At 43.6% G+C, this 23,719-nt stretch overlaps 1 protein-coding gene across 5 annotated transcripts in view; it reads left to right on the top strand.

Moving 5' to 3' along the window:
* The window catches only part of RIPOR2 (RHO family interacting cell polarization regulator 2), a 68,931-nt gene that overhangs the window by 28,015 nt on the left and 17,197 nt on the right, over nt 1-23,719 (top strand). For 3 of the 5 annotated variants that reach the window (XM_040055896.2, XM_040055889.2, XM_040055904.2), the window contains exons 2-12: nt 6,716-6,842; nt 7,975-8,130; nt 8,770-8,848; nt 9,059-9,082; nt 10,086-10,139; nt 12,924-13,073; nt 14,004-14,067; nt 17,994-18,037; nt 19,295-19,420; nt 20,808-20,956; nt 22,015-22,144. In XM_040055896.2, the coding sequence (XP_039911830.1) occupies nt 6,716-6,842; nt 7,975-8,130; nt 8,770-8,848; nt 9,059-9,082; nt 10,086-10,139; nt 12,924-13,073; nt 14,004-14,067; nt 17,994-18,037; nt 19,295-19,420; nt 20,808-20,956; nt 22,015-22,144 (1,103 nt within the window). Of the gene's footprint in view, nt 1-4,458; nt 4,477-6,715; nt 6,843-7,974; nt 8,131-8,769; nt 8,849-9,058; nt 9,083-10,085; nt 10,140-12,923; nt 13,074-14,003; nt 14,068-17,993; nt 18,038-19,294; nt 19,421-20,807; nt 20,957-22,014; nt 22,145-22,682; nt 22,830-23,719 lie in introns of those variants that run through there. The other 2 variants (XM_040055924.2, XM_040055915.2) reach the window with 2 other exon arrangements.

The following is a 23,719-nucleotide window of genomic DNA, read 5'->3' as shown; positions in this document are numbered from 1 at the left end:
CTAAGACTTGATGATATTTGAAACAAAAGCTGAAATTTGGTACTGAAATACTACATTTTCATTTATTAGGAACAGGTAATACTTGCAGGGATTTCTGCATGAAAAAGTAAAGAGCTATAAAAGATGCATCGGTTGCATAAACATTTCTTTGTTCTTCGTAGAAACTGAATCCACCCAAATTGACGTTATTGAAATGCAGGTAATAAAAGAATCATTGTAGGTGTCCCTGATGGACATAAAGCTGTCAGGGAGAAATGCACTCAAGCCTCCAGTGACATCCTGCTGGAAAATCAGTGCTGAGAATGTCCATGATGGGGAAGAGCCCACCTCAGCGAGAACAGGATGAGCTAAGCTGGGCTAAGCTAGGATTCTTGTTGCTGCAAGAGATGGGGCAGAAGTTTCCCTTCCTGTGCTGTGGCTACCAATGGCTTTGATGCCTAGCCAAGAGTGTCCCATGTGCTCCCACATGCTTTGTCTGAAGGAGGAGGGCTCCATCTGAGCTGCAGCTCCTTCTCTGTGCAGCACTGCTCTCCGCAGCCATGCAGGTAAGCTCACATGGCTCTTTCTGTACGCTAAAATTAACGTCTGAAGCTCATGGATCCGCTGGCCTTTCACCGGCTGATGTAGGCTTGGGAAGTGTGCTTGTCAGTGTAGCCATATGCTACTCTTTAGGAATATCTCTAAGCCTTGGACTTCAGTGGAACAAATGCACATGATTTTATTCTGGCAACCAAGAATAGTTCTTCAGATGGAGCTCACACGTCTGTACAGCTCTAGCAAATGCTGCCCTGCAAAAGGGAGGAGCAGCCCAATCACGGGGAGCATAAAATGTGCCATGAAGGTTGTAATTTGTGTAACCGAATGACCAACAGGAGGCACCTTTCTACAGGTGCTTCCAGGAGACCCCCAGCCAACAGAAATCTTCCTGACATATACAGAAATTATGAGCCTACTCACTCATGCCTACAAGCTTTTGTCTTGAAAGTATAAAAACTCTTGTGCAATAATTAAGTTTCTTGTGAAAGTTTTTTATAATGCTCCTGAGCACTCTTACCCACATTATCACTGTCAAGTTTTTATATTAAAAAAACCCAAAAGATGTCTACTTTCTCATCTGAGATACATACCACTGTACCTTCTAGGAGCTTAGGTAACATGGAAATCTTACATTCCAGGTGGTTACTTGGGCTACTGGCCATCCTGGCCTTGTATTGCCAAAGTGATTCAGCTAAATCAGAGGGAAGAAGTTGGAAAATAAATATTAAAAATTACTAGACTTTAGGCTACAAAAGCAAGCAGCATGAGCTGAAGGTGCACAGAATGAGCTTGGCACTGAACTGAGCCTGTGTAAGTTTAGAATTGCATTGTGCTCTTTGGGCTTATGAATGCAAAGCAGAAAGAATTGGCTGTTTGGGAGGAGAACATGACTTCTAGGGCATAACAGTTCCTTCCCTAATTGTGATTGTCTTTTGGAGAGATGCATGGTCCTAAATGTCATCTCATTGCATTTAAGAGGTTTTTTTTGCCTTTGTTGGCCAGCCAGCCCAGTAAGCAGAATACAGACCTTGGCATAGATGAGAGAGGAAAATGTTCTTTTCTTTCATTAGTCACAAAGACATCAGCTAATTTGTCAGACATACCCCAGGTTTGCAGGTAAGAAATGTTCCTAGCACGCCAAACAGAATCAGTTGACTTTTGTAGCCATCCACTCACATTAGTTAGTGGACCCCCTGAGCTCACCTTAACTTAATAATTATCTCTTAATTTTTAACAGACAGCCTGCAGACCATCATAGATCAACAAAAGAATCAGCATACAAACCATCTCACAGTAAGGATTACCTCCCCTTAGATCCAGAACAGACCTTGAACACAAGAAAATAATATAGGAAAGAAAGGATTATCAAGGATGCTTTGTCACTCAGTCCTACCCCACATTCCCATTTAATCAGCGATTTTATGAAATCCTGGAGTGTCCTCGAAGCCTCAGCTGCAGACAGCTCCCTGACCCCTTACAGCAAATTCTAGACCTGGAGCCATACCTGTAGCTGCTACCAGGAGAGAACAGGAGGAATCAAGGGCACTATCACCACTCTCTATTGCAGCTTTACATGGTTGTGAGCACATGTCTAACAAAACCAACTTCTCCTCATCTTGTGGTGAGCAAAAAATACCATCTCCAAACTGGTCATGGGGAAGAAGCAAAGAAAAAAAAAATGTGCAAAAGTTAGATTAGATTTATGAAATATGTTTCTGCCTGAATTTCCCTTCTTAGCTTGAATCAAAGTCCACACTGTTTATCAAATATTTTGGCTCTGTGGGAGGTAGAGGTCTGTGCTGAGAGTGATGAAGAGAGGGCAGCCCTCTGGAAGTGATTGTCCCTTCCCCACTCATTAGCTCAGGCTCAGCTGTTTCCCCATTTCCAGACTGAAAGGAGAGATGAGAGAGGGGACTTTTATTTCCCTGGGGACAGAGACATCATCAATTATCTGCCATTCTCTGCTGCAAGCTGTCAGCGAATAGGGCAGAGGAGTACTGATAGGATTTCACCTTATCCCTTGACTCACTGATGGGCTCATCATTCAACTGCTGTGCACTTAGCACAGGCAGTACTAATTATATTAATTATACTTCTACACAGGGCATGTTTATATTAGCAGTAAGGAGAGTGGTGTCTTTTTAAAATGAAACATCCCTGGTTCATTAACTATATAGGTTTACAAGTGTAAGCGTAGTTATTATACTCACTGCTGAAGTGGATCTCTCAAATCACAGAAGCATTTAATATCATTTTAGATGTGCAGCTTGCATTATATTAAGAGCAAAATTTATACTGCATGTAGAAGACAGTAGCACTATATCACATAACTGCTAAATGTAGACTGAGAAACCTAATCGCCACCTTGGCGTAGCACCAGAATCCCCTTAGCAGTGTTCAGCTGTGGGGATACCTGTCAGGTCACTAAGAGATCTGGGGGAGTCCTCATGGGCTGAGCCTTACTGAAATTATACTGGCAACTGCATCCATGCATATCATCGGGATACAACTGTATTATTAATATTAAATTCAGAGGTTGGTTTATGTAGTTGGTAGCAGACGAACCTGTGAATGGTTTAAGAGGCAGGAAAATAAACCCCTCTCAACAAAGGATATCACAACATGACAGATACTCATCACTCAAAGTGTATTTGTGAGATGGGTATCATTAATAATCCATCAATGCAGTGCCCATATGCAGCCATTGTCTCCGTGGACCTGAGCCAAGGGGCTGGTGCAGAGTCTGCATTTTTCTGAGGTTGGTTGGAAGTGTCTGAGATGTCATATTATGAATATTAGTTTAAATCTTAAGAACAGATGGTGTTTGTACAATAGAGTCAGCCTTTAACCTGACCGATGGAAAATAGCAGAACTGGGAGATTTCACCATTTCCAACTCTGTTATCTCATTTTATCTCAGTTTTCTCCTGTGCAGAAATTAAACATACATTATTCACTGAGATTATATATAATATATAGGGAGAGGCCACAAGCCTATCTGGGCTCTGAATTCTGACCATTTTATGCAAAAGCAAAGCAAAAGTAGCTCCAGGCAGGTCTTCAATTTGCATTTCAATTGCACTTCTTGCACATTTTTTCTGGTGTCTTGGGGAAAGTCTTAGCTACTAAAGCCTTTCAAAGCCATCTGAGTGCTTGAGCAAAATAAAGAAAATAAATAAGTACATTCCTTTTCCAAGATTATTTATTTTTTAAGTTTGCCCAAAGGAAAAGAAAACCAAAACAGTTCCAGTGTTTCTGCACAGTCAGATTTGGACACTAAGATTCTGTTCAGAGTGAAAGCCATTCATATTCTGTTCATACTAATAGAGAAGAGGCATCATGCAGAAGATGCTAGCGTTTTCACGACAGTTTTGAATCTAAAGCCCTTTTCTTCTCATAGCCAGTGTGGTTGCGATGAGCACGCAACTTCAAGTTTTGTTTTATCTCTCTTATTTTTTGAGGAATGGTTGATGTTTATGCAGCTAAATCTCCTCTGACTCTCAGTGTTGTTTGCCTCCTCCGAGGTCTCCAGATGTTGTCAAGGGTGTGTGTGTTAATCACCCTGTCAAGCGATGCAAGTGCCGAACACTTGCAAGGGATTTTCTGCTCCTTGGCACTCTGGATCCGATTTTTAATGCAAATCCTTGTTTGGGAGCATGCAGATTGCAGCCTAATTGTCTAAAGGTTGTTTGCAAACCCAAAGGGAACTTGCTGTGCAGACCCCAGAGTACTGTGGTCGGGTGGTTTCTGCTCTGTCTCTCAGGTGGTGGCTGTCTATGGAGTTTGAATTGTTAGGCATAAGCTGTCACAGGGAAACTCTGTACCGTCTGTAGGGATGTGAGCTTTGACCCTGGCTGCTGCAAAATGTCTTCTGGCGAGTGCCGTGCCAGATATCAGCTCAGCCCTGCAGAGGTGTGCAAAGAACCTTAAGGATGTAGGGGTGAGTACAGAGCCAAATGTGGGCTCTCATTGACTGAAGACTCAAGTACCTCCAGCTGTGGCTGGAGCATGTTTATTCCTGTGGGAGTTAGCCAAAGTGCAACCTCACTGAAGATACTGTGGTATCTTCTGAGTTTGTGAGGAGCAGCTGCTCCAGAGCCTCTCTGCTCCGCCAACCTTTCCCCTTACCGTGGGTTTCTGCCCAGTACAGGTGCTCGTGGTCCTGGTCAGCATGCCTGACAGCAGCTTCGCTGCCCCAGGGGTTTATCCTTGCTGTGGTTAAACTCTCTGAGCCCTGAGCAGGGTGGGTGCATCTGGGCCAGGGGCACAAATGGTGAAGTACCATTACCTGCTGAGCACACAGAGCAGAAAACTGTCTTTGACTGCACCCCCTGTGGTGTCTCTGAGGCTGTTCAGTCAGAGGGCAGCCCTCACTTCCAAAACAGGAAGGTGTACTCTGGTTGGGTTGTGCAATGAAGAAAACATCTCATTAGCAGTAGTGCTGGCAATGCTGGGACTGGAAGAAGTGTTTCTGGCAGAGGTCTTGTAGAAATATTCCTGAGAAAGCAGCTCCTTGGGCAGTACAGTCTCCTCCAAAGAAAAACAGTAGTTTGCCATGGCACCTGCTGCCACGCCAAAGAGTATTTGTCCAGCTTAATGCTACAAATTAAATGTAACTGAGCAGTGCACAATGTTTCTTCACATATTTGCTTTCTGCAGTGCATGTTTGCCGTGCAAGCACCACGTAGCTCTGGCGCTTATCATTAATAAATACATTCAGTTGTGAAGGCTCACAGTGTAGATCTCTGGCTTTCACAAATGGCTGGTTTTTGGCACTCTCAATCATTCCTGATCTGTGGGGATGAGAGGGCGGTTTGGACTTGCTGTCACCCCCTCAGCCCCGTAGGTCAGAGATTCATGGAACATCAGCTCCACTGCCTGCAGGCAGCTCCAGCCCCTGCCATACCATCCTGCTTCATTACCAAGCTCATCCCTCAGCCCAGCTACTGGAGTGAAATGAACTGGGGGCATGGGGCAGGCTGGGTCCAGCTTTTAAAACAGATAAAAAAAAAACCTGCTAAAATGCCTCTTTTTCATTTTCTGTCAGGTTATTTTTAAGCTGGCCTAGTTTCTCAGCCCATTTCACAGCACAGTGGTGTCATCAGCTGAACTGACATCCCAGGAAGGATGGAGGCAGTGAGAGGATGGGTCCTGCAGGATGGGGGAGCTGTGTCTGGCAGCACCCACTGACCAGCTCCCTCTTCTCCAGCATCTCCCATTTTTCTGCTGCTGCCTGGCCTGTGTTGGCCATGGTGCTCCCCACAGATTGGTGGGGCCATTCCTCTTGCCAGAGCAGCACAAAAATCAATTTAATTGCCTGCCGAGGGCAGAGACAAGAAAAACAGTGGATTAAGGAGAACAGGAAGATGAAGGCAACCCCCTTCTCCCTTGTGGCAGCAGATAAAGCTGCTGTGAACCATAGCACTTCTCTGCTATTTATTTGTGGATGGATTGAAATCATCCCAGTTCAGTGCAGATGCCAAGCTGGGCATTGGAAATGAGCACGCAGAGGGCAAGGGCTTCCTCCCTGCTGAGCCCCCCCAGACACATGAAATGCAGAGCACACAGTGCCTGGAGCTGGTTTGCTCCTCTCCCTTCACGGTGGAGGGCATCCCTCTCATCATGGCATGTCATGGCTGCACATACACCCACCCCTTCTTCCTTCTCAGCAGCCCCTGGGCTGAACAGCCATGGGAGCAAGGATCAAAGGGGTGCTGCAGGGCATTCATGCTGTATCAATCCTTTCTGAAATTATTATTGTATATAATCACACTTCACAGTGATGATGAGTGCCTCCTAAGAGCTCTGCACGCTCCCAGAATAATTCCCAGGACAGATGGGGACACTAGGGCTGGGGGTGAAGCATGCCAGGCATGGCAGAAATTGGGGATGGCATTGGGATTATCATACTAAAGTATCTGGTTTCTAGTCCCACATCCAGACCTTCTTTGTGTCTCTGGTACATTTTCAGTAGACCCTGGGCTGGAAGTCAGAAATTAAAATTTTGGTTTTGGGTGGGGATGATTTGGAAATGCAAACAGATTTGTGCTCTGGCTTGCAGCCCCTCGTGGGGTTCAGGTACCCCCTAATGTCATGAATGGACACCAGGCTGTCCCTCCTCACTGCCTGCCTTTTACTGTAACTCCATCCTCACTGACATGCTTTCTGTTGTTTTTCAGGAATATCTCCGAGGCTCCCTGAAATCATGTCAATAGGATCACATTCATTCTCCCCAGGAGGTCCTAATGGGATTATTAGAAGCCAGTCCTTTGCTGGCTTCAGCGGGCTTCAGGAAAGACGGTCCAGGCAAGTGCCCATGCTCTCTAAGGGGAACTTCAAAATCAGGCTGTAAGGGAGTCCTGGGCTTTAGGGGATGAAGGGGGAAAGGAGGTGAGAAAGGACTTCTTTCTCTCTGACTCTCTGCTGAATTAAGTGTCCTAGGCTAAAATATCTCTGTATGTTTTTGTATAACTAAGCTGTTACCCTCTGCCCGTTTGCCTCTCCCCCATTAATGCAGGGCTTCCTCACATGCCTCAGAGCTGTGAGAGAATTTCAGAGAATCATTTTAACTTATGCAGTGATCTTTTCAACATGTGAAATGTGCAGGAGCACTGCACACGATACACTTGCCATCACCTCCTGTTTAAGGCCACTGCTGCCTAAAAGACAGTTTTCTCATTGCTGCACCACTACGAATTCAAAACAAAGCTGTTTCCCTGAGCTTGCCTGTGGAGCCTTTCTGTGCACTGCCCTTTGCTAGACAGGACTTAGAGCTTTGAGTCAGGCATGCCCAAGCCATCCGGTCCTGGATGCTCCCAGAAGCTACTTTACAATTGATTTTAACTTGTGTAGTCTCCCAGTTCCAGACTGCCAGCTAGCAATGGAGGAGTTGCCTCCTATCGTCAGCCCAAGTCAGTGATGGTTGTTAATACTGATCTACCCACCAGCAAAGTCCCCAAAGAGGCACCTGTGTGCAGCACAACTGTCCTCACTTTGCCACACACTCCACACTCAAGACCAGTGGTGTGATGCTGTTCTCAGAAACTCTCTTAATCAAATCCCAATCTTCCTTAGGACCCGCAGGCTTTACACCTGAGAGTATCTGGGCTCCCCTTTCTTTTTAGCACCTGGATGTAGCCCAGCTTTCTCATGGGCTCTCTAATGTGAATTAGGACAGGCATGGTATAAGACAGAAATAGCTGACAAGCCTCAGACTCAGCCTTACGTTTCCAGACAAGCATTTATGTCTTGGGAAGCACATATCCCAGGCTGCTCAAATTCTTAACCTGTAAAGAAATGCAGTCCTTTAACTGGCAGGCACAGAAGAAGATTCATTTTTTGCTAGCAGAGATAATATCAGAAGTTTTCTTCAAGCTACACTCCTTTGAGAATTCTATGATTTATAGGGATTTCTTCCTCTTTGATGTTCATTTTGCAGGTGTAACTCCTTTATTGAAAATTCCTCTGCTCTCAAGAAGCCCCAAGCTAAGGTGAAGAAAATGCATAATTTGGGCCATAAGAACAGCACCACACCCAAAGAACCCCAGCCTAAAAGGATGGAAGAGGTTTACCGAGCCCTGAAGAGTGGCCTGAAGTAAGAGCTTTTATCCTGCTTGTTGATTGAAGCTTTCTGTGACGTTTTAGAGCCTAGAGAAACAAGAACAGGGATACTTCCTTGTAAGAGACGAACATACACCTCTAGAACTCTGGATTGTGACATTTGGTATCTAAAATATTTGTATGGGAAACAGAAATACAGGAGGTAGAATCCCATTTCCATTCACATTTTCAGGAAAGCTCCCAAAGTCTGGGATTTCCACATCTGATTCTTTTTCCCTCTGAGCTGAGGTCCTAGAGTCCTATCAAAGGCTTATATTGCCTTTCAGATAACATCCCAGATGATAGCAGGGCTTTTATCAGCCAGATACTGGGGCAGCGACTGGAAGGCACCAGCCCATAAACTAAGCAGCAGATTAGCTTTCTTGAAACTGGTTGTTCAGTGTAAAGAGAACACCGAGCTCTTATACACAGTTAAATAAGAAGGCTCCCATTTATTCCCAAAAAGGCAGCAGGGAGCTGCTTTTAGGACAGATCAACGTAACTGAGTCCTTGTCTGTAAACACATGCAGTGAGGAAAGCCATTTGTCAGGCAGATTTTCTTTTAGGATGGTCATCAGCCAGCTTGGTATGTGCAGCAGAGCTCACACATTCGTTCTCTGGTTTGTGTTTGCAGTGAGTATCTGGAAGTTCACCAGGCAGAGCTGGATAAGCTGACTACTCAGTTAAAAGACATGAAAAGGAACTCACGCCTGGTACGTGCCATGCTCTTTCATCCTGTAGATGCACAGAGGCCTTCTTGAGGTGCTGGAGCAGCAGGGGATGGGTGTGGGATACAGGGAACTTGCACTGATGCTCTTCTTCCCTTCTAGCCATTGTTTGTGATTTCTGTTGAGTGTCAAATGCTACTTTCTCATGGTGCTGTTGTGTTGCAAAATTAATCAGTCTTGTGTTCTCTGTTGCAGGGAGTCCTGTACGATTTAGATAAGGTATGCTACTCCCTTTAACACTCCTCTTGCCAGGAAGCGTTAATATCTGTACAGTGTACATGGAAATCTTTCTCAGAGGGATCTGCTAGCCACACCAACACCTGCATTTTCAAAGGAAGAAATCCCACTCCCCTCCTCCTCCCAGGGGCTCTGGTATTGCCCACTAATGCAGCATCGAACACAGTGTGCTCACTAATCTGGCATCAAATGTACCCCACCAACCCTTTTTCTGAGGTCTGCTGGGTGAAACTGGCTCTGGGATGGGCACAGACAGAGAGACAGACCCCTGCCAGGCAAGGAAGGAAGGAAGCAGAGAAGACACTTCCTTTTTCTGTCAGCTGACAGCCATTAAATCCATTTCCTTGTGCAAATTCTCTCAGCCAGCTCCAGTCAGATGGGGGCTGATAGGGGCACACCAGGGGGGATCCAGGTCAAGCCCCAGTTCATTCCTGCTTCTGCCAGTTCTGAAGAAAGAAAACTTGAAAATATATTTTCCCTGCAAGAAAATTTGGGTGAAAGAAAAGCTTTCAAAAATATTTCCTGAACAAGCCTGACTTTTTTTAGTAAAAATGCCAAGCTTGGGTTTATTCTCAAAACCAGATTGCTAAGGAAGACAATGGATCTTGAAATGCAAAACCTGATCAATATTAATACGAGAATTTAAAGTACTGAAAATATTATTTTTTAACCAAAAAAAGCTCTGCTATCTTTGGTTCTTTTTTTCTTATAATAATTATAAAAGCCTAGAGAAATCCCCTCAAATAAAAACTCTTTTTTTTTTATTTAAAAATATACATTAGGTAAAGAAGTGAAGAAGCTCCATTGTCAGCAGCAGCTTAACAGTAGTAGGGTGGGACAACTGATCCCAGATTCATGGTCAAGGAAATCCTGTGTGTTTTAGGGAGGAGTATCTCAGATCTATGGGGTCTAGCAGAGCTAGTGTGGCAGTGTCTTGCTGATTTATTTAAAGGTGCCTCACCCTCTGCCTTTTCCTTTCTTTCAGCAAATCAAAGCGGTTGAGCGATACATGAGAAGGCTGGAGTTCCACATTAGCAAGGTAGTGCGCTCTCTCCTATCATCTTCCTTCTGCATCTGTTCCTGTATTATTAAGGAAACAAACCCTTGGCCTCCTGCTACCCCTTTGTGCTGGGGAGGCCGCTCCCGGATTTGCTGTTTTTTCCATGGTAGGCTGGTGGTTGGAGCCAAAGAAAGGGTTTCCACATCGACCCCAAGGTCCAGCCGTGCCCCAAGACACTCCCACATGCTTTTAGGTACAGAGAGAACACAGGGTTGGAGGCTTGCATGCTTATTGTCGGACTTTAGGTAGGAAGAGAATTGCATCTGAAAGCAATTTAATTCAGCAGTTATCTCTAGCACACACAGCAGCTAGCTTGGATTTATTCCTGGATTTCACTGCTAATGCTTTTGTTGCATGGTTTGGGCCCCACATCCACTTGAATGCATTGGTGAGGGTATCAGTGGAAGTACTTGTGATTTACTCTAATACGTTTTAGAGCTGGATAAAATCCATGGCATGTATTCTCTTACTTATAAACATATCTGCTAGTGATTAGTTGCTTTTTTGAGCCTGACAAAGGAATGAATTATTTTTGACAGATGAAATGTCTTTTGAGAGTCATTTGAAAAGCGTTTGTGCAGCTTCAAGTCCTCTAATTATGACAACCTATCCAAACCTTTTAATTTCAGTCCTCTCTTACTCTTGGAGCCGAAAATAAAAATATAAATCGTAAGGCGATAGACTGAGATTTTGTTCCCCAAACCACCTACTCTCTTGCTGGCAACATGAATGGCAAAAATTAGTACTTGAAGAACATTTCCATTCAAATCCTTCCCACTTCAGCCTGCTCAGAGCGAATGGTTTCTGGGTTTATAATAAGAGTGAAAAGCACCAACGCAAGAGGTAACGCCGGTCAGCGTTACTCAGGCTTGCCAACTACATGAGTTCGCTCTCTGTAACCCACGGCAACAGAGACAAAAGGAGCCGAGTGTGTGGCGTTAAAGCCACAGGCTTGGGCAGGTGGAGGAACATCTTTGGTTCTAATGACAGAGAAGGTTTTTTCCAGCAGTATTTAATCAGGGACGCAGAGATGCCTTCTGTCTTTTACCTGCCACTGCTCTGTACGGGAAGCAAAGCAAGGAAGATGGGGTGCACAACAGCAGATCCCACATGCTTGGGGAGCAGATGAGCATGTTCTAGCCACACTCAGATGGGCAGGAGCAGGATATCAATCCTGGACCAAGGCTCTGCTCTGATGTCAGAAGTAAATACCAAGTGACAGCTATTTATAGTAGCTGTCTTTAGCTTGCTGGCTTGCAAGAGAAACAGGAGTCAGTATGAGTACAGAAAGCTTTTTTTGTAATTTCAAAATGGCAAAGTACTACCTGTGTCTTCATTACCTTATGCTGAACCCTTTCACTTTGCAAAGCACTCCCTGTTTTGGGTAGGGTGCCCTCAGGTCAGAGGCCAGTTATCCAAGATAGCCTTGTAAAAACTGACCCAAGGCTTTGAAGCCATCAGGAAGACAAGTCCTATTCCAAACAAATTAGCAACAGCACTTTTTGTTAGAGATTAAGCAGACTCGGAAAACGGGTTTTGAAGCATGCCTGATTGTCACATCAGGCTCATCTCTAATGCAGCACACAAAGTCACAGACTGATGAAGCCAAGGTGCTGGATGCTTTCATAGAGAGAAATTCTGCCATGAAAATCCAGTACTGAGCAGGAGCACTGTGGGACACAGAGTGACCTCTTGATTTCAGTGATAACAATGGAAAGAGTTATTTTAGGTAAAACCCAAATTAAGAGCGACATTAGAAGCCGAAAGAAGAGACAGCTTCTTCCATTCCTGTTCTTCTCCTCACCCTGATAGTCAGGTTAAAAAACCCACATCTTCTGTATCTGACAGATTTAGTTTATAAAAATATAAACCACTATACATAGCTGGTGTATACAAGTACATACATTATTCAGTTGGAGTAAATTTATACGTTCAGTACAGGGATTAGAGGAAAAAGGGAGACCAAAGCACAAGGTGTGTAAATCCATGGCCCCTCTGAAGCTAGATCCAGGTGAGACATCAAACAGAGTGTGACTATGTTTTGCAGAACTTCCAGAGCGCTTACAATAGGTTAGGTCCCTAAGTTATGTCAAAGGAGCATAAGAAGATGAGTAGATGTAAATGTCTGGGGGGGGTTGAAGTTCAAAATACTTTTTTTAACTTGACATCAGTTGTTTGTAAGCCCTTCACTTGTGCTGATTCCTAGTATAACTCCCTAGTATAATCCCTAATATAACTTCTGGAGAATAAGAGCTCAAAATTACACTCCCAGCTTCCAGTACTACCTGTTAGTCAAATATTGCAACAGCCTTGATCCAGGGCTGATATTAGGGAACCAAAGCCACTGCTGACCCTGCTAAATGTGCCTTTTACCACTTCCAGCTGCATTTGGCAGTGTGGGCATTGCAGTTGCCTTTTAAAGAGCTCTTCCACAGCGAGATGTTTGAGAAGCTGGCTGCATTCCTGCCTCACTGTTACGATGGGGAGAGCACCAGTAGCATTGCTTAGAGGCATGCAGGGCCAGAAGGTGAATTGCTGGCACCTGCTGTTGCTCTATTGTGATTTTTACAGTGGAAGTTACTTTTATCTTGTGTTTCTTTTCCACAGACTGTAACACTATCACAGCTTCATTTCCTCAGCCCCTCCATTGGATATAATGGTTTGGCTGAGTTTTCGTTTAATGAAAATGACTTCATTGTGCTGGTTTTATTTTGCTGGGTTTTCTGAGGATTTTTTTCAGTACATTTGCCTTGTTCCCACTAGGTGGATGAGCTTTACGAAGCCTATTGTATCCAAAGGCGTCTCTGTGATGGTGCCAGCAAAATGAAGCAAGCTTTTGCAATGTCTCCTGCCAGCAAAGCAGCTCGAGAGAGTTTGACTGAAATCAACAGGAGCTACAAGGAGTACACAGAGGTACATCCTCATCAGTTCATTCTTTTCACTCTCACACTCTTTGAAAGCCATGGGAACTTTGCCACTAATTTCAGGGAGGGTTTCATCCAGACAGAAGAAATAAAAGCAAACTCAGCAAAGAAGAAGTTAGTATTTGTATTTCTTCAGGTGAATACCTGATGACTGACAAAGACAGGTTATGTGGGCCCAAAGAGTTCCTTGAAATAACAGTTTAGACTCTGAGAGCCGGGTTATGCCTCGGAACAGCAGCACAAAAGCAAAATCATAAATCTGCCCCAAACCTACTAAAACTCACCCTACCTCCTTCCAGCCTGCAGATTTAGGGATGGCAGGTTGACTGGAAACCATGTGCCTACAAACATGTGCTGCATCCCACGTGTTGCACTTGCTGTGATCTAAATCTATTTTATTCAACAGGCAGTAGATGATGAACAACAGTTTAATAGTGCTGCAAACATCCTGGCACACAAGCTGTGACAACCTTCCAAATTCTGAAGGAAGAGCTGGAGAGGGTCTAATACCCAGTCTCTCAGAGTCTTCTTTTCTTAATGTAGTTCATGTTTCTTGAGAGATTAAATCATGCTGGGAGCCACTTTGGCATAGAGCTGCTGCTGTTGGCACAAGTCCTGACTGGAGAGGACCAGAAGAGTGAGCAGGTTACACTACAAGGGCAAATCCTCTTTTTGCCATCAGGAGGGTTAGCACGCAGCAGCAGAAGAGCACGGGGTTGCAGTGTCATTCAAAGCAGGTATAGCTGCCACTTTTCAGGGCCAAACCTAGCTAGCTAAAACAAGAAGGATGGCTCTGAGATGGATTTTATTGCAAAATACCTTTAATTTGCCTAACAGAATCTATCCTTACAAACAGACCTTAAAAAAGGAAATCCCAGAGAAGTTTTATCTGACTTCACTGTTCTCTTTTCCAACACAGAACATGTGTACCATAGAAGCAGAGCTGGAAAACCTATTGGGGGAGTTTTGCATCAAGATGAAAGGTAAGTGCCATTCACCTTTCCCTTCTTTCTCAGAAAGAGTAGCAGTTGCTGCACACATTTGGTGAGGGAATTGAGACATGCTGTGCAACACACATTTATGACAGGTGGGGTTTCCCACCCCCCTCACCCACCCACTGCTGAGCCTTCAAACCCCCAATTTACATCCCTGCCCACTGGAAAGAGTTACAGAAACAGGAACACCAATGCTTACAGACTTTCTGAGCTTCTGCTTTCTGTTTTCTAGACTAATTACCTCCCACAAAGACTCCTCCCAACAGCCAAAGCAGTTCAGTTTTGAAGCCTGCTGTCATTTTTGCCTATTTGCCTAGAATTATTTCTGTAGTTCTTTGAGGTGATGGGGAAGTTATCTGAATTTCCATTGAGTTGAACTTAAATTTTAAAATATCTTCTTAATTTGACATCAGCTATTTCTAACTCCCTTACTGTTGCTGATTGTGACCAATACTATTTTTGACCAAATGTAAAAACAGCAAAAAGCTGGAGATAGTTTTCCTAGATAACTCTGTGATGGCATTCACCTTTCTATTTTATTCCTCGTCTTTATGACGGGGGGTTATGTGTTTGAATACAATGGAATCAGTTTTACTTGAAGTCTCAATGGATCATCAGGTGTTGCTAATGCTGTTATCCCTTTAAGACTCAATGTCTTAAAGAAGAGATAGGGAGGAGATATCTTTTTTAGATCCTCAGTCACTGGCATGAGAATAGTTCTATAAAACAAAGTCAGCATCTAAATATTCATGAACTCTTAATTCTTCACTTGATATCTTGCCATTTAAAACATCTACGGTATTTCTGGTGGAGTTTTGGGAGCTCACAAATCTCGTACAAGGTTTTGATTCTGCCTGCCTTGACACAGTTGTCTCTTATGATTGCTTTGCATAAGATTAAGAATAATCTTAGATTAAATTAAAATAGCTACTCTGCGCTCCCATATTAGAGAAAACAATTGCAGCAGATGTTGGAGTTGTCCTAGCTCTGTCCCTCAGGTTTTAGATGAACACAGAGACTGAGCCAGATATTTATGCACAGGAACACACAGCAGAGCCACAGCATGGACATGCTGAACGAAACAATGTCACAGATTGTATAAAGGGATTTTCCAGCTCCCTTGGAGCATTTCTTTACTTGCTGTAAATGCAGTGCGCAGCTCCTGACAGCGGGACATGTTACAGAAGGTGTCACAGTGTTACAAATGTCTTGGCTGAAGAGGTCTGGCCCCTTCTCTTTTGGATGCCAAATCCCCTGGCAGGATTCAGGGGCTCTGGAGAAGGCAGGTACTGCTCTCACGTGTGGGAGCAGAGCACAAAGCACAAGCAGCAGCTGCTTCTGAACAGTTTGCATCACATAAAGAAGCCCGAATTAGAAAACAGCAAAGAGAAATGCCATATTAAGTATTCTCTAATTAGGGCATCTGAGATTTCTATCTAGATAGTTTTCCCTAGGAATAGGAATCCTATAGGACAGTACAGCCATCGCTATAGCTAAGGCTTGCAACAGCTCTGGCACAAAAGCCTGCAGATCACACAGCAAATTTCCCCCTTCAGTTACACTGCAGCATATCTAGCTAACTTTAGGATCTAATTTAAAATCAAAGCATTCCTCTCCCCAAAGCTTATCTGTTCCTAGCCATTCCAGTGAAAGTTATTTTTATTTTGTGTCCTCTGTCACTTACGCTGAAAGCAAGCCAACCTACACAATGCTGTCAGGAATCTGGGGAGCTGCACAGAGCTTTTATGACTGATATTTATAGAAAACAAAAAGAGCATAATCATTTTTCAAAATCAAGATAATAAATGTGCCAGCAGGCTTAGCTTACTGGCCAGGATTAATCAGTTGTTGAAATTCACCAGGGAGACCCAGTGTGGAAATTCCTGTATGGAATCTGTGTGTCCTGTTGTGATGTACAGGAAAATGCCCTTACAGCTGTTTGAAGAGCCAGGACAGCAGGAGGTGAAAAGCCCAGATGTTTCACTCAAGGGAGAACAGTAGGCTGCCCTGACACACTGGTGGCTCTGCAGCCAGGAGCCCACCACCAGCAGCCACGCTCCAGGAGCCCAGCATCCTGCACACCAGCGCTGCTGTGTGAGCTTCAGGTGGCCCTGCCTCTTTACCGCAGCCACGTGATGGCCCTGTCCCCTAATTACTTATGCTGTCCCCCCAGGAGCAATCTCCTGTCCTGTCTGCGTTAAAGGCCCAGTGCTCTTACTAAGGTGTGATGTTTGAAATTGTATGATAGAGCCACTGGTTCCTGCCATTTTTTTTTAGTCCCCAAAAGCCATTCGGTCACCAAAAACTTATTTCCTGTGAAAGTACTTAAGCCCTATTTTCAAGTCAGCATTTAGCCTCCTCTTCATCAAGCTGAAAAGATTTGACCAGCCTGGTTGGGCCAGTCACAGCTCACAGACCTAGACATCCATATGGAGATTTTTCCTTACCCACCCACCCCATCCTCTGGGCAAATAAAGGACCTTTTATTTTCTTCACATGCTTTTGGTGATGTGTCCCAGGAGAGATCAAATTCACTTACAAAAGCTTGCCTGGGGAGACAGAAGCAGAGGTGGAGTGCTAGTAATCTTAAATTATTTATAAACAGTAAATAAATTAGAAAGGAATTGGTAATATGAGCTCTGTGCAAGAGCCTCTCTGTTCTGCTAAACACTAAGATGAGCAAAGAAAACTATTTTCTGGTCAAAGAAGTGGAAGAGGCAGACAAGCAGATCATGGTGACAGTCCATGACTGCATGCAGGGGATGAATTGCTCCTACAGTACAGCTAGCAGGACTAATCCATTCCTGCAAATGCAGCCAGCACTAGGGTTCCTCATACTTGCCTTGAGTTTAACACACCCCTGTATGTTCTGTTGCAGCATCCCTTTCTCTGCCACGGGCTTTGTATGTGTCTCCAAGACAATTTCTTTGGGCACTGTAACACTAGAGGCATAGATTTAGGCTCACACAGGCAAAACTGGGTATGTTTTTATACCAAAACAAGTGCAATGGCTACATAATGAGGGGATCTGTGAGAAAGGAGAAGCTCCCTCTGTGGGAAAAACAGCCAGCTGAATTCTGTAGAAAAGCAGGTCAGCAGGCCGGGAGAGGGGTGGTAACTCCCCTTGGATTTCAGTGTGGTCCCTCGGGAAATTTTCATTTCATACACGCAGTGCCCATATAAAAATAGCATTGTTGTGTCCTACCTTAAAAAACCCCAAAACCACACATAGATCACAAGTGCTTTGCTGTGCTACCTCTCCCGCTCTGGGGAAAAAGGGGATTAATCTGGTATTACAGATGTCAGTCATAGTTCGTGATGCACTTACTACTGAAACCCGCTCAGCTATTACGGGAATGATAATGTTATGGAAACTCCAAGCAGAAGGAGCCCCTGTTGCTTGCTGTGTCTCTCTGAAGATGTGCTAAAAAGGAATCTGTGTTAAAGAGTAGAGCTCAGCTGGGTTAGCGTTGAGCAGTGCTGCAGGGGGATCAGCAGCATCGCCTACACCTCGCCGTGGGAAGGGCTCTCAGCTGAGTGTCTGAGGCCAGATGGCGTCGGGAAGCAGTTTCGTTATAGTCACTATATAAAAGGAAACCTTAGGCTCTCATAGGGAAAAAAAGCTGTGAGGTATAAATCTTTCATGTGCAAGAAACCACAGCCCAACACATTTTATGCAAAAATAAAGAAGAAAATAGAAAATTAAGAGGGTAGGCTGTCTTGGTTTGGAGGGTGCACAGGCAGCAGTAAGAGGGGGGATATAAACAGCAGCTGGGGGGCTGCAGGAGAGTTGCTCTCTTCTGTCAAAGTGTGGCAGTGGTGGCCTTGAGCCCATCACTGCACCCCACTTCTGGGCTCAGCCACGCTCGGCAGCCCAGGCCCTCCCACAGCCCCTCTGTGTCTTTCCTTCTCAGGTCTGGCTGGCTTCGCTCGGCTCTGCCCAGGAGATCAATATGAGGTATGTGTGCATGAGTTTATTGTTTATTAAACAGCAAAAAAATCAAAAGGATGGCATGAATAAAACCTTTTCACATCAGCACCTCAATAAACAGCTATTATTTTTCCCATATGTGCTCTGAAAAACCTTGCAGTTCTCTGTATGTCTGCTTTTGTCAGGGCATCTGTCAGAAGACCTGGATTTTACATGCAGAGAACTGGGTGATGGCTGTTTGAAGAACTATGAGCTTTTCTTTTTTAGCTTTTCAAAATCTTATTTGTGACAAAAGTTTCTAATTCCCCTGGAAAAATCATATGCTCCATCCCATTCACGTAGGGCAAATGGAACACATCCTTGCAAGGATCCTTTACTGAATGCATAGGCTCTACTTCATCATAGAGCTAAATAACAGAAAGACACTGACTTTCTCTCATTTCTCGAGACTGGGATGTTACCTGCTGTGAGGCTGCATCAGGATCTCTGGTCATTGCAGTGTTTCAGTAGAGAACATCAGGAGCCTATAATTAGAGATGGATTAAAATAAAAGCCCCTAGCTCTACCAGAACAGAACTAACCTTGCAAAGAAGTTTGCAGTGGATTGATAGTGGATCTCTCAACCTGTATTTCCTAGCTGCATCAACCATAGATGCATTTGTTCCCACTCTCATTCCCTGTGACAAATGACTCCTGGTGCTCTCACTCCTGCTTGCTCTGTGGGGTCGGTTGGTTGGTGCAGGTGTCTCCCAGCTGGCCCAAAGTGGCCTTCCTGCTCTTGATGCTTCAAACTGGGCTACTGCGCAATGGATGTCATTCATTTCCATCACCATGCAGCCAAAACCTCACAGCTGGGGAGGTCTCTGATGGGGAATGGCTGAAAGCTCATCTGCCTGGGAAGACAGAAGATCCAGCATGTTGTAGATGTTAGGATAGACCATGGGTGCGTTCATCCTGCCCTCCCAAATCTCCCTTTCCCTGCCACTTTAATGCCCTTCCACTGTAAATGGAATGAAATGCCTTGCAGCTTTGTTAGGAGTCATCAGGTTACATGAAGTTAAAAACTTGGGTGAGGGTACACCACCAAAAGCAGCAATTAGGAGAGCTGAGAGATAGAGATCCTCCAGTAGATTTTTCCTTCTGACTCGATGGGAAGTGAATGGGCAGCACCTACGCCACTAACCCTTCTAACCTTTCTCAGACCCCTTCCCCAGTTCTGTTTCTGATATTTGTGCCTCATGAGAGCAGATTTCTCAAGAAAATAAAAGGATTTTTCTTTTTTAGATTTTTATGCGTTACGGTCGCCAGCGATGGAAGCTGAAAGGCAAAATAGAAGTGAATGGCAAGCAAAGCTGGGATGGAGAAGAGATGGTTTTCCTCCCTCTTATTGTTGGACTGATCTCCATTAAGGTATGCATGCTGACTCCCTTGCCTGCAAGCAAGGCAGGAGTCAAGAACCTGCCTTCTCATGCACTATCAGCAAAAACACAGTAGCAGATCATTAAACTCTTTAGAAATTAGCTATAATTAGTATTTCTGACACACCTACTAAAGTGCTGTAGTATAGCCCAGTTTAGATACTACAAGACTAATCAGTTTGTGAGAGCTGTGGGAGAGATTTTCTTCTCAAACTGGAGTCTTTCCATCACTGTTCCATCTCTTCATTGACCCCAACCTCCCAACACAGTTTTCTCCTGGCAGGAAGTCCATATGCTTTCTTTCCAACAAGCCTCCAACCTAGAGATACCCAATCTCTGACCCCTGTCTAGAAATTGCTGCTAAAAACTATTCCAGATGTCCCTGGTTAGGCGGCTTAAGCAGAAGAATGTCTTAAAAGTCTTCGGGGAAATGGCCCACTTAGAGACTGCAAAGACTTACTGAAATAAAAAAATGCATGTGATTACAAAACCCACAACCAAAGTAATCCCAAATGCATGAGACAGTAGGTTTTCAATGAAAGGCAAGCTGTGACACATGGTGAGTCACTCTCCTCAATCTAACACACAGGTTTAAGGCGGAAAGTTAGGAGAGAGTCCCTTTTTATAGTACACAAGAATCCCAGTATTATTAAGGTTAATGAGTATATTCTCTTCCCTTTTTGGACTCTGTCCAAACACTTTCACATAAAAGGCTCAAGAACTGACTTTCAAGCAAACAGCCAAAGGCTGGTTTGTGTAGGAGCTGCATACAGAACTGTCGCTCTGAATTTCCATGCAAATATATCTCTAAATATGAATAGTGCTCTTCTCTTACTGTAACAACATATACGGAGGTGGTTCCTCAACAGTAGATCAGTGGAAGTCCTCACCAAAGCCACAATTACATGGCTTCAGAGTTACAAGAGAGAATTACCTGGAATAGAGCTCCCTTGGGAATTATTAATTAGGCAAGTTACATCAGGAAATTCCCAGTCAGGAATTTGTCAACTGCTGAGACACTCTGTGCCCTCCCTGTTCTCACTCTTCCCTTGGGCTCTCGTTATCATTAGCGAAACGATCAAGTACAAGACTTGACAGCCCATTGGTCTGAGCCAGTATGGTTGTTCTCTTCTGACTCCTATAAAAAACATAAAGAAAACATATAATCATGATCATATACAGTTAAGCATTTCTTTAAAAAAAACCAAAACAAAACCACCACCAAACCCTAGATTTTTTCCTTAATTAATGCAACAAACAATTATATTTTAGAAGCTTTTTATCAAGGGGGCCAGGCCAGACAATCAAAGCTATTATCTTGGGGTTAAGGATTGCAGTGCTTTGTGTGGTCCTAAACATCCTGTTCTTGTCTCTTGCAGGTCACAGAAGTTAAAGGGCTTGCTACTCACATCCTTGTGGGAAGTGTAACCTGTGAGACAAAAGACCTGTTTGCAGCTCGGCCTCAGGTGGTTGCAGTAGACATTAATGACCTTGGCACAGTAAAGCTGAACCTTGAGATCACCTGGTAGTAAGTAGAACTCCTTGGTCAGTTGGTCAATCAATCAATCAATCAGCTGTAAGACTCCAGCCAAAGAAAAATGGTTCATCCGTGTGGGCTGTTCTCTCCATATTTTTCCCCGCCAAGGAACATTGTGAAGGAACTGTGGCCCAAGTTTGGTATAAGAGAAGTAGTTCATGGTCAGCAACAGTTTGCCTGCTTTTCTTGTGGTAAAGAGGGTTGTGCCTAGTTTCAGTTGTTGAATTAGGTTTGGTAAGTACTGGCATTACAAGGTATGGGAACTGCTTAGTGATGATAGATCTCAGAATTTCCTAAAGCTTACTTCAAAGCTTAAAAATGGAATATAACTGAATGCTCATATATATATATATAAAAATATATTTAATATTTTAAAAGACCAATGTAAAAATCAGTGATGGATTTATGGATTTACACTAGCATAGCAGAGTTCAGGAGCTGGCCCATCTTGAAAAGCTGGCTTTTAAGGGCTTCATACACCACAAGAGTGATGGGAAATTTCTTGGTGTTTTCTATTCACATTGGTCAGCATAGCTGAGCTGGTAGCCTTAGGATACAAACCCAATTCTTACTGCATTTTTATGAAATAAGTAAATGTCATTTCTGAAGAAGCATTGATGCATTTAACTTTTAACAATCATGTGTGTTGTTTCTTGTAATGTAATAAACATGAAGCTAGCAATAACAGCTCCTAGTTTCCCTTATAATGCAACAGCTCTATTAATAGTTGAGCACCTTTCTCATTAGTATGTGTGACACTTGGCAACTCAAATCCAAGAATACTTTTCAAGTGAGAAGAATAACATCAGAATACACTACATAAATGATTTCTGGGGGAACACTTTTATCAGAACTGAAAACCACACTTCTGAGACTGCTGTCTAATTAACAACATTTTCTTTAAACACTTCAGTTTAAAAACTTGCTACCTCTGGGTTTTGATGTGCTAATAAACCACCCTTTCAAAAATGGTTTCTATGGACCTGAAAGTCCCTCTTCCTCAGCCTAACAACTTCTTATTTTCTCCCCTCTTCCTTGTGTATCTGTAGTCCCTTTGATGTTGAAGACTTGACCCCATCCACAGGAAATGTGAGCAAGGCATCTGCTCTCCAGAGGAGAATGTCCATGTACAGCCAAGGCACTCCTGAAACACCAACCTTCAAGGACCACTCATTCTTTGTAAGCTCTGTTTGGCTTTGTGTTTATGTAATGAGAAACCTTAGAGCAGTTCAAGCACTGCAAACATTTCATTGCTTTACATGTCTAAGCTTTTTTTTCCCCTGGTTCCAGCAGGTTACCCTTACAAATACTTATAAAGCAAGTGCATTCCTAGCTACTAATCCTAAAAGAAGGTGACTATGATCCTGGCATCTTTGAAACTATGTGGCCAATTAATGCATACCTATCCTTCCTGCCTGACTGCTGTGCTACTTGAATAATCTTTAAAAAATGTGTTTTCATTTTGCAGCAGGAGTTAAACAACCATTATAGCACAAGTATTTTTAAGTATCCTGTGATAAAATTTGCCCCTGTACTGAAGATATTCACGGGGTGTTCCTACATTTTGCATGAATCGAATTCTGAATGCTTAATCAGGCCATCTGTACAGAGATTAACTTTACAAGTGCCGCATCCCCTGCCTGTAATTTAATACTCTGCTACAAAGCATTCATTTAACTTGCCCTTCCTCACACCCTCTTTGCTCTAACTGTTGAAGAAATGGCTGCATCCCTTGCAAGACAGGCCAAAGTTGACAATCTTAGATGCTCTTCAAGACACTTTCTTTGACAAGCTTCGTCGCAGTCGCTCTTTTAGTGACCTGCCATCGCTCAGGCTAAGCCCAAAAGCAGGACTAGAGCTATATGTGAGTCCTGGTTTTCATTTGGTGAAGGATTTTTTCGGTTCCTGTGTGTCGTTTCCATTCCCACGCATGCTTCATGTGTTGCTCTCTGTTGCAACTCACTCATTTTGCTGACTGATTAGAGGGCAGGACGTAACTGTGAGCCCATGCAGCCTCGCATTAAATCAAAATTCCTCTTGGTTTCTATAGAGATAATGATCAGAAGTCAACTATCTGTGGGCAGAGAGCAGGGCAGGAAAACAAGTCAACAGTGTTCTTAAAAATCACCTGCTACACTGATTGACGCTCTACGTTTGCCTAGTAATGTGACTTTCAGAAGTTAAAAGCATACCCATGTCAAGGGAAAGAAGAAATATTGATAATAATTATTATTATCAATAATAATTGACTGTGATTATGTTTACGGGAAAAAAGCTGCTAATAATACCAGAAACAAATTCATGTTTTGGACACTTAAACCTTAAACTTAGCAACATGTGAACGCCTACAGTTCTTTCCAGCAAATTGTCAGCAAAATAGTAGTTGCCTTCCACCTGTGCCATGCATTTCCATGAGCTGGCCACATAACAAAGCAAGGTCTGTAGGTCAGATAGGCAAGTTGTGACTCCTACAGTGATTTTTCCCCATATGTCCATCAGAGCTTAGCATATATATATATCTCTGCCCTGATAAGTATGGAGTCTGCATAAGCTGGTTTTGCTTCCTAAATGATCAGTGTCCTGCTCAATATACCATCAGTTTTCCTGACTCATTTCAGCAGAAACTCATGCTGGACAGGATTCCTGTATAACTCTTGTTCAACAATTGTTCCAGAAATCCATTCCACATGCAGGACGTGGGATAAAAAGAAATAGCATAGTATCATCACCATTTAACCATCGTGACACTAGAGA

The sequence above is a fragment of the Hirundo rustica genome, chromosome 1 (assembly GCF_015227805.2).
Source record: "Hirundo rustica isolate bHirRus1 chromosome 1, bHirRus1.pri.v3, whole genome shotgun sequence".
NCBI lineage: Eukaryota > Metazoa > Chordata > Aves > Passeriformes > Hirundinidae > Hirundo > Hirundo rustica.
Note: the sequence above shows the minus strand (reverse complement) of the source record. Positions and strands in the feature narration are given on the sequence as shown.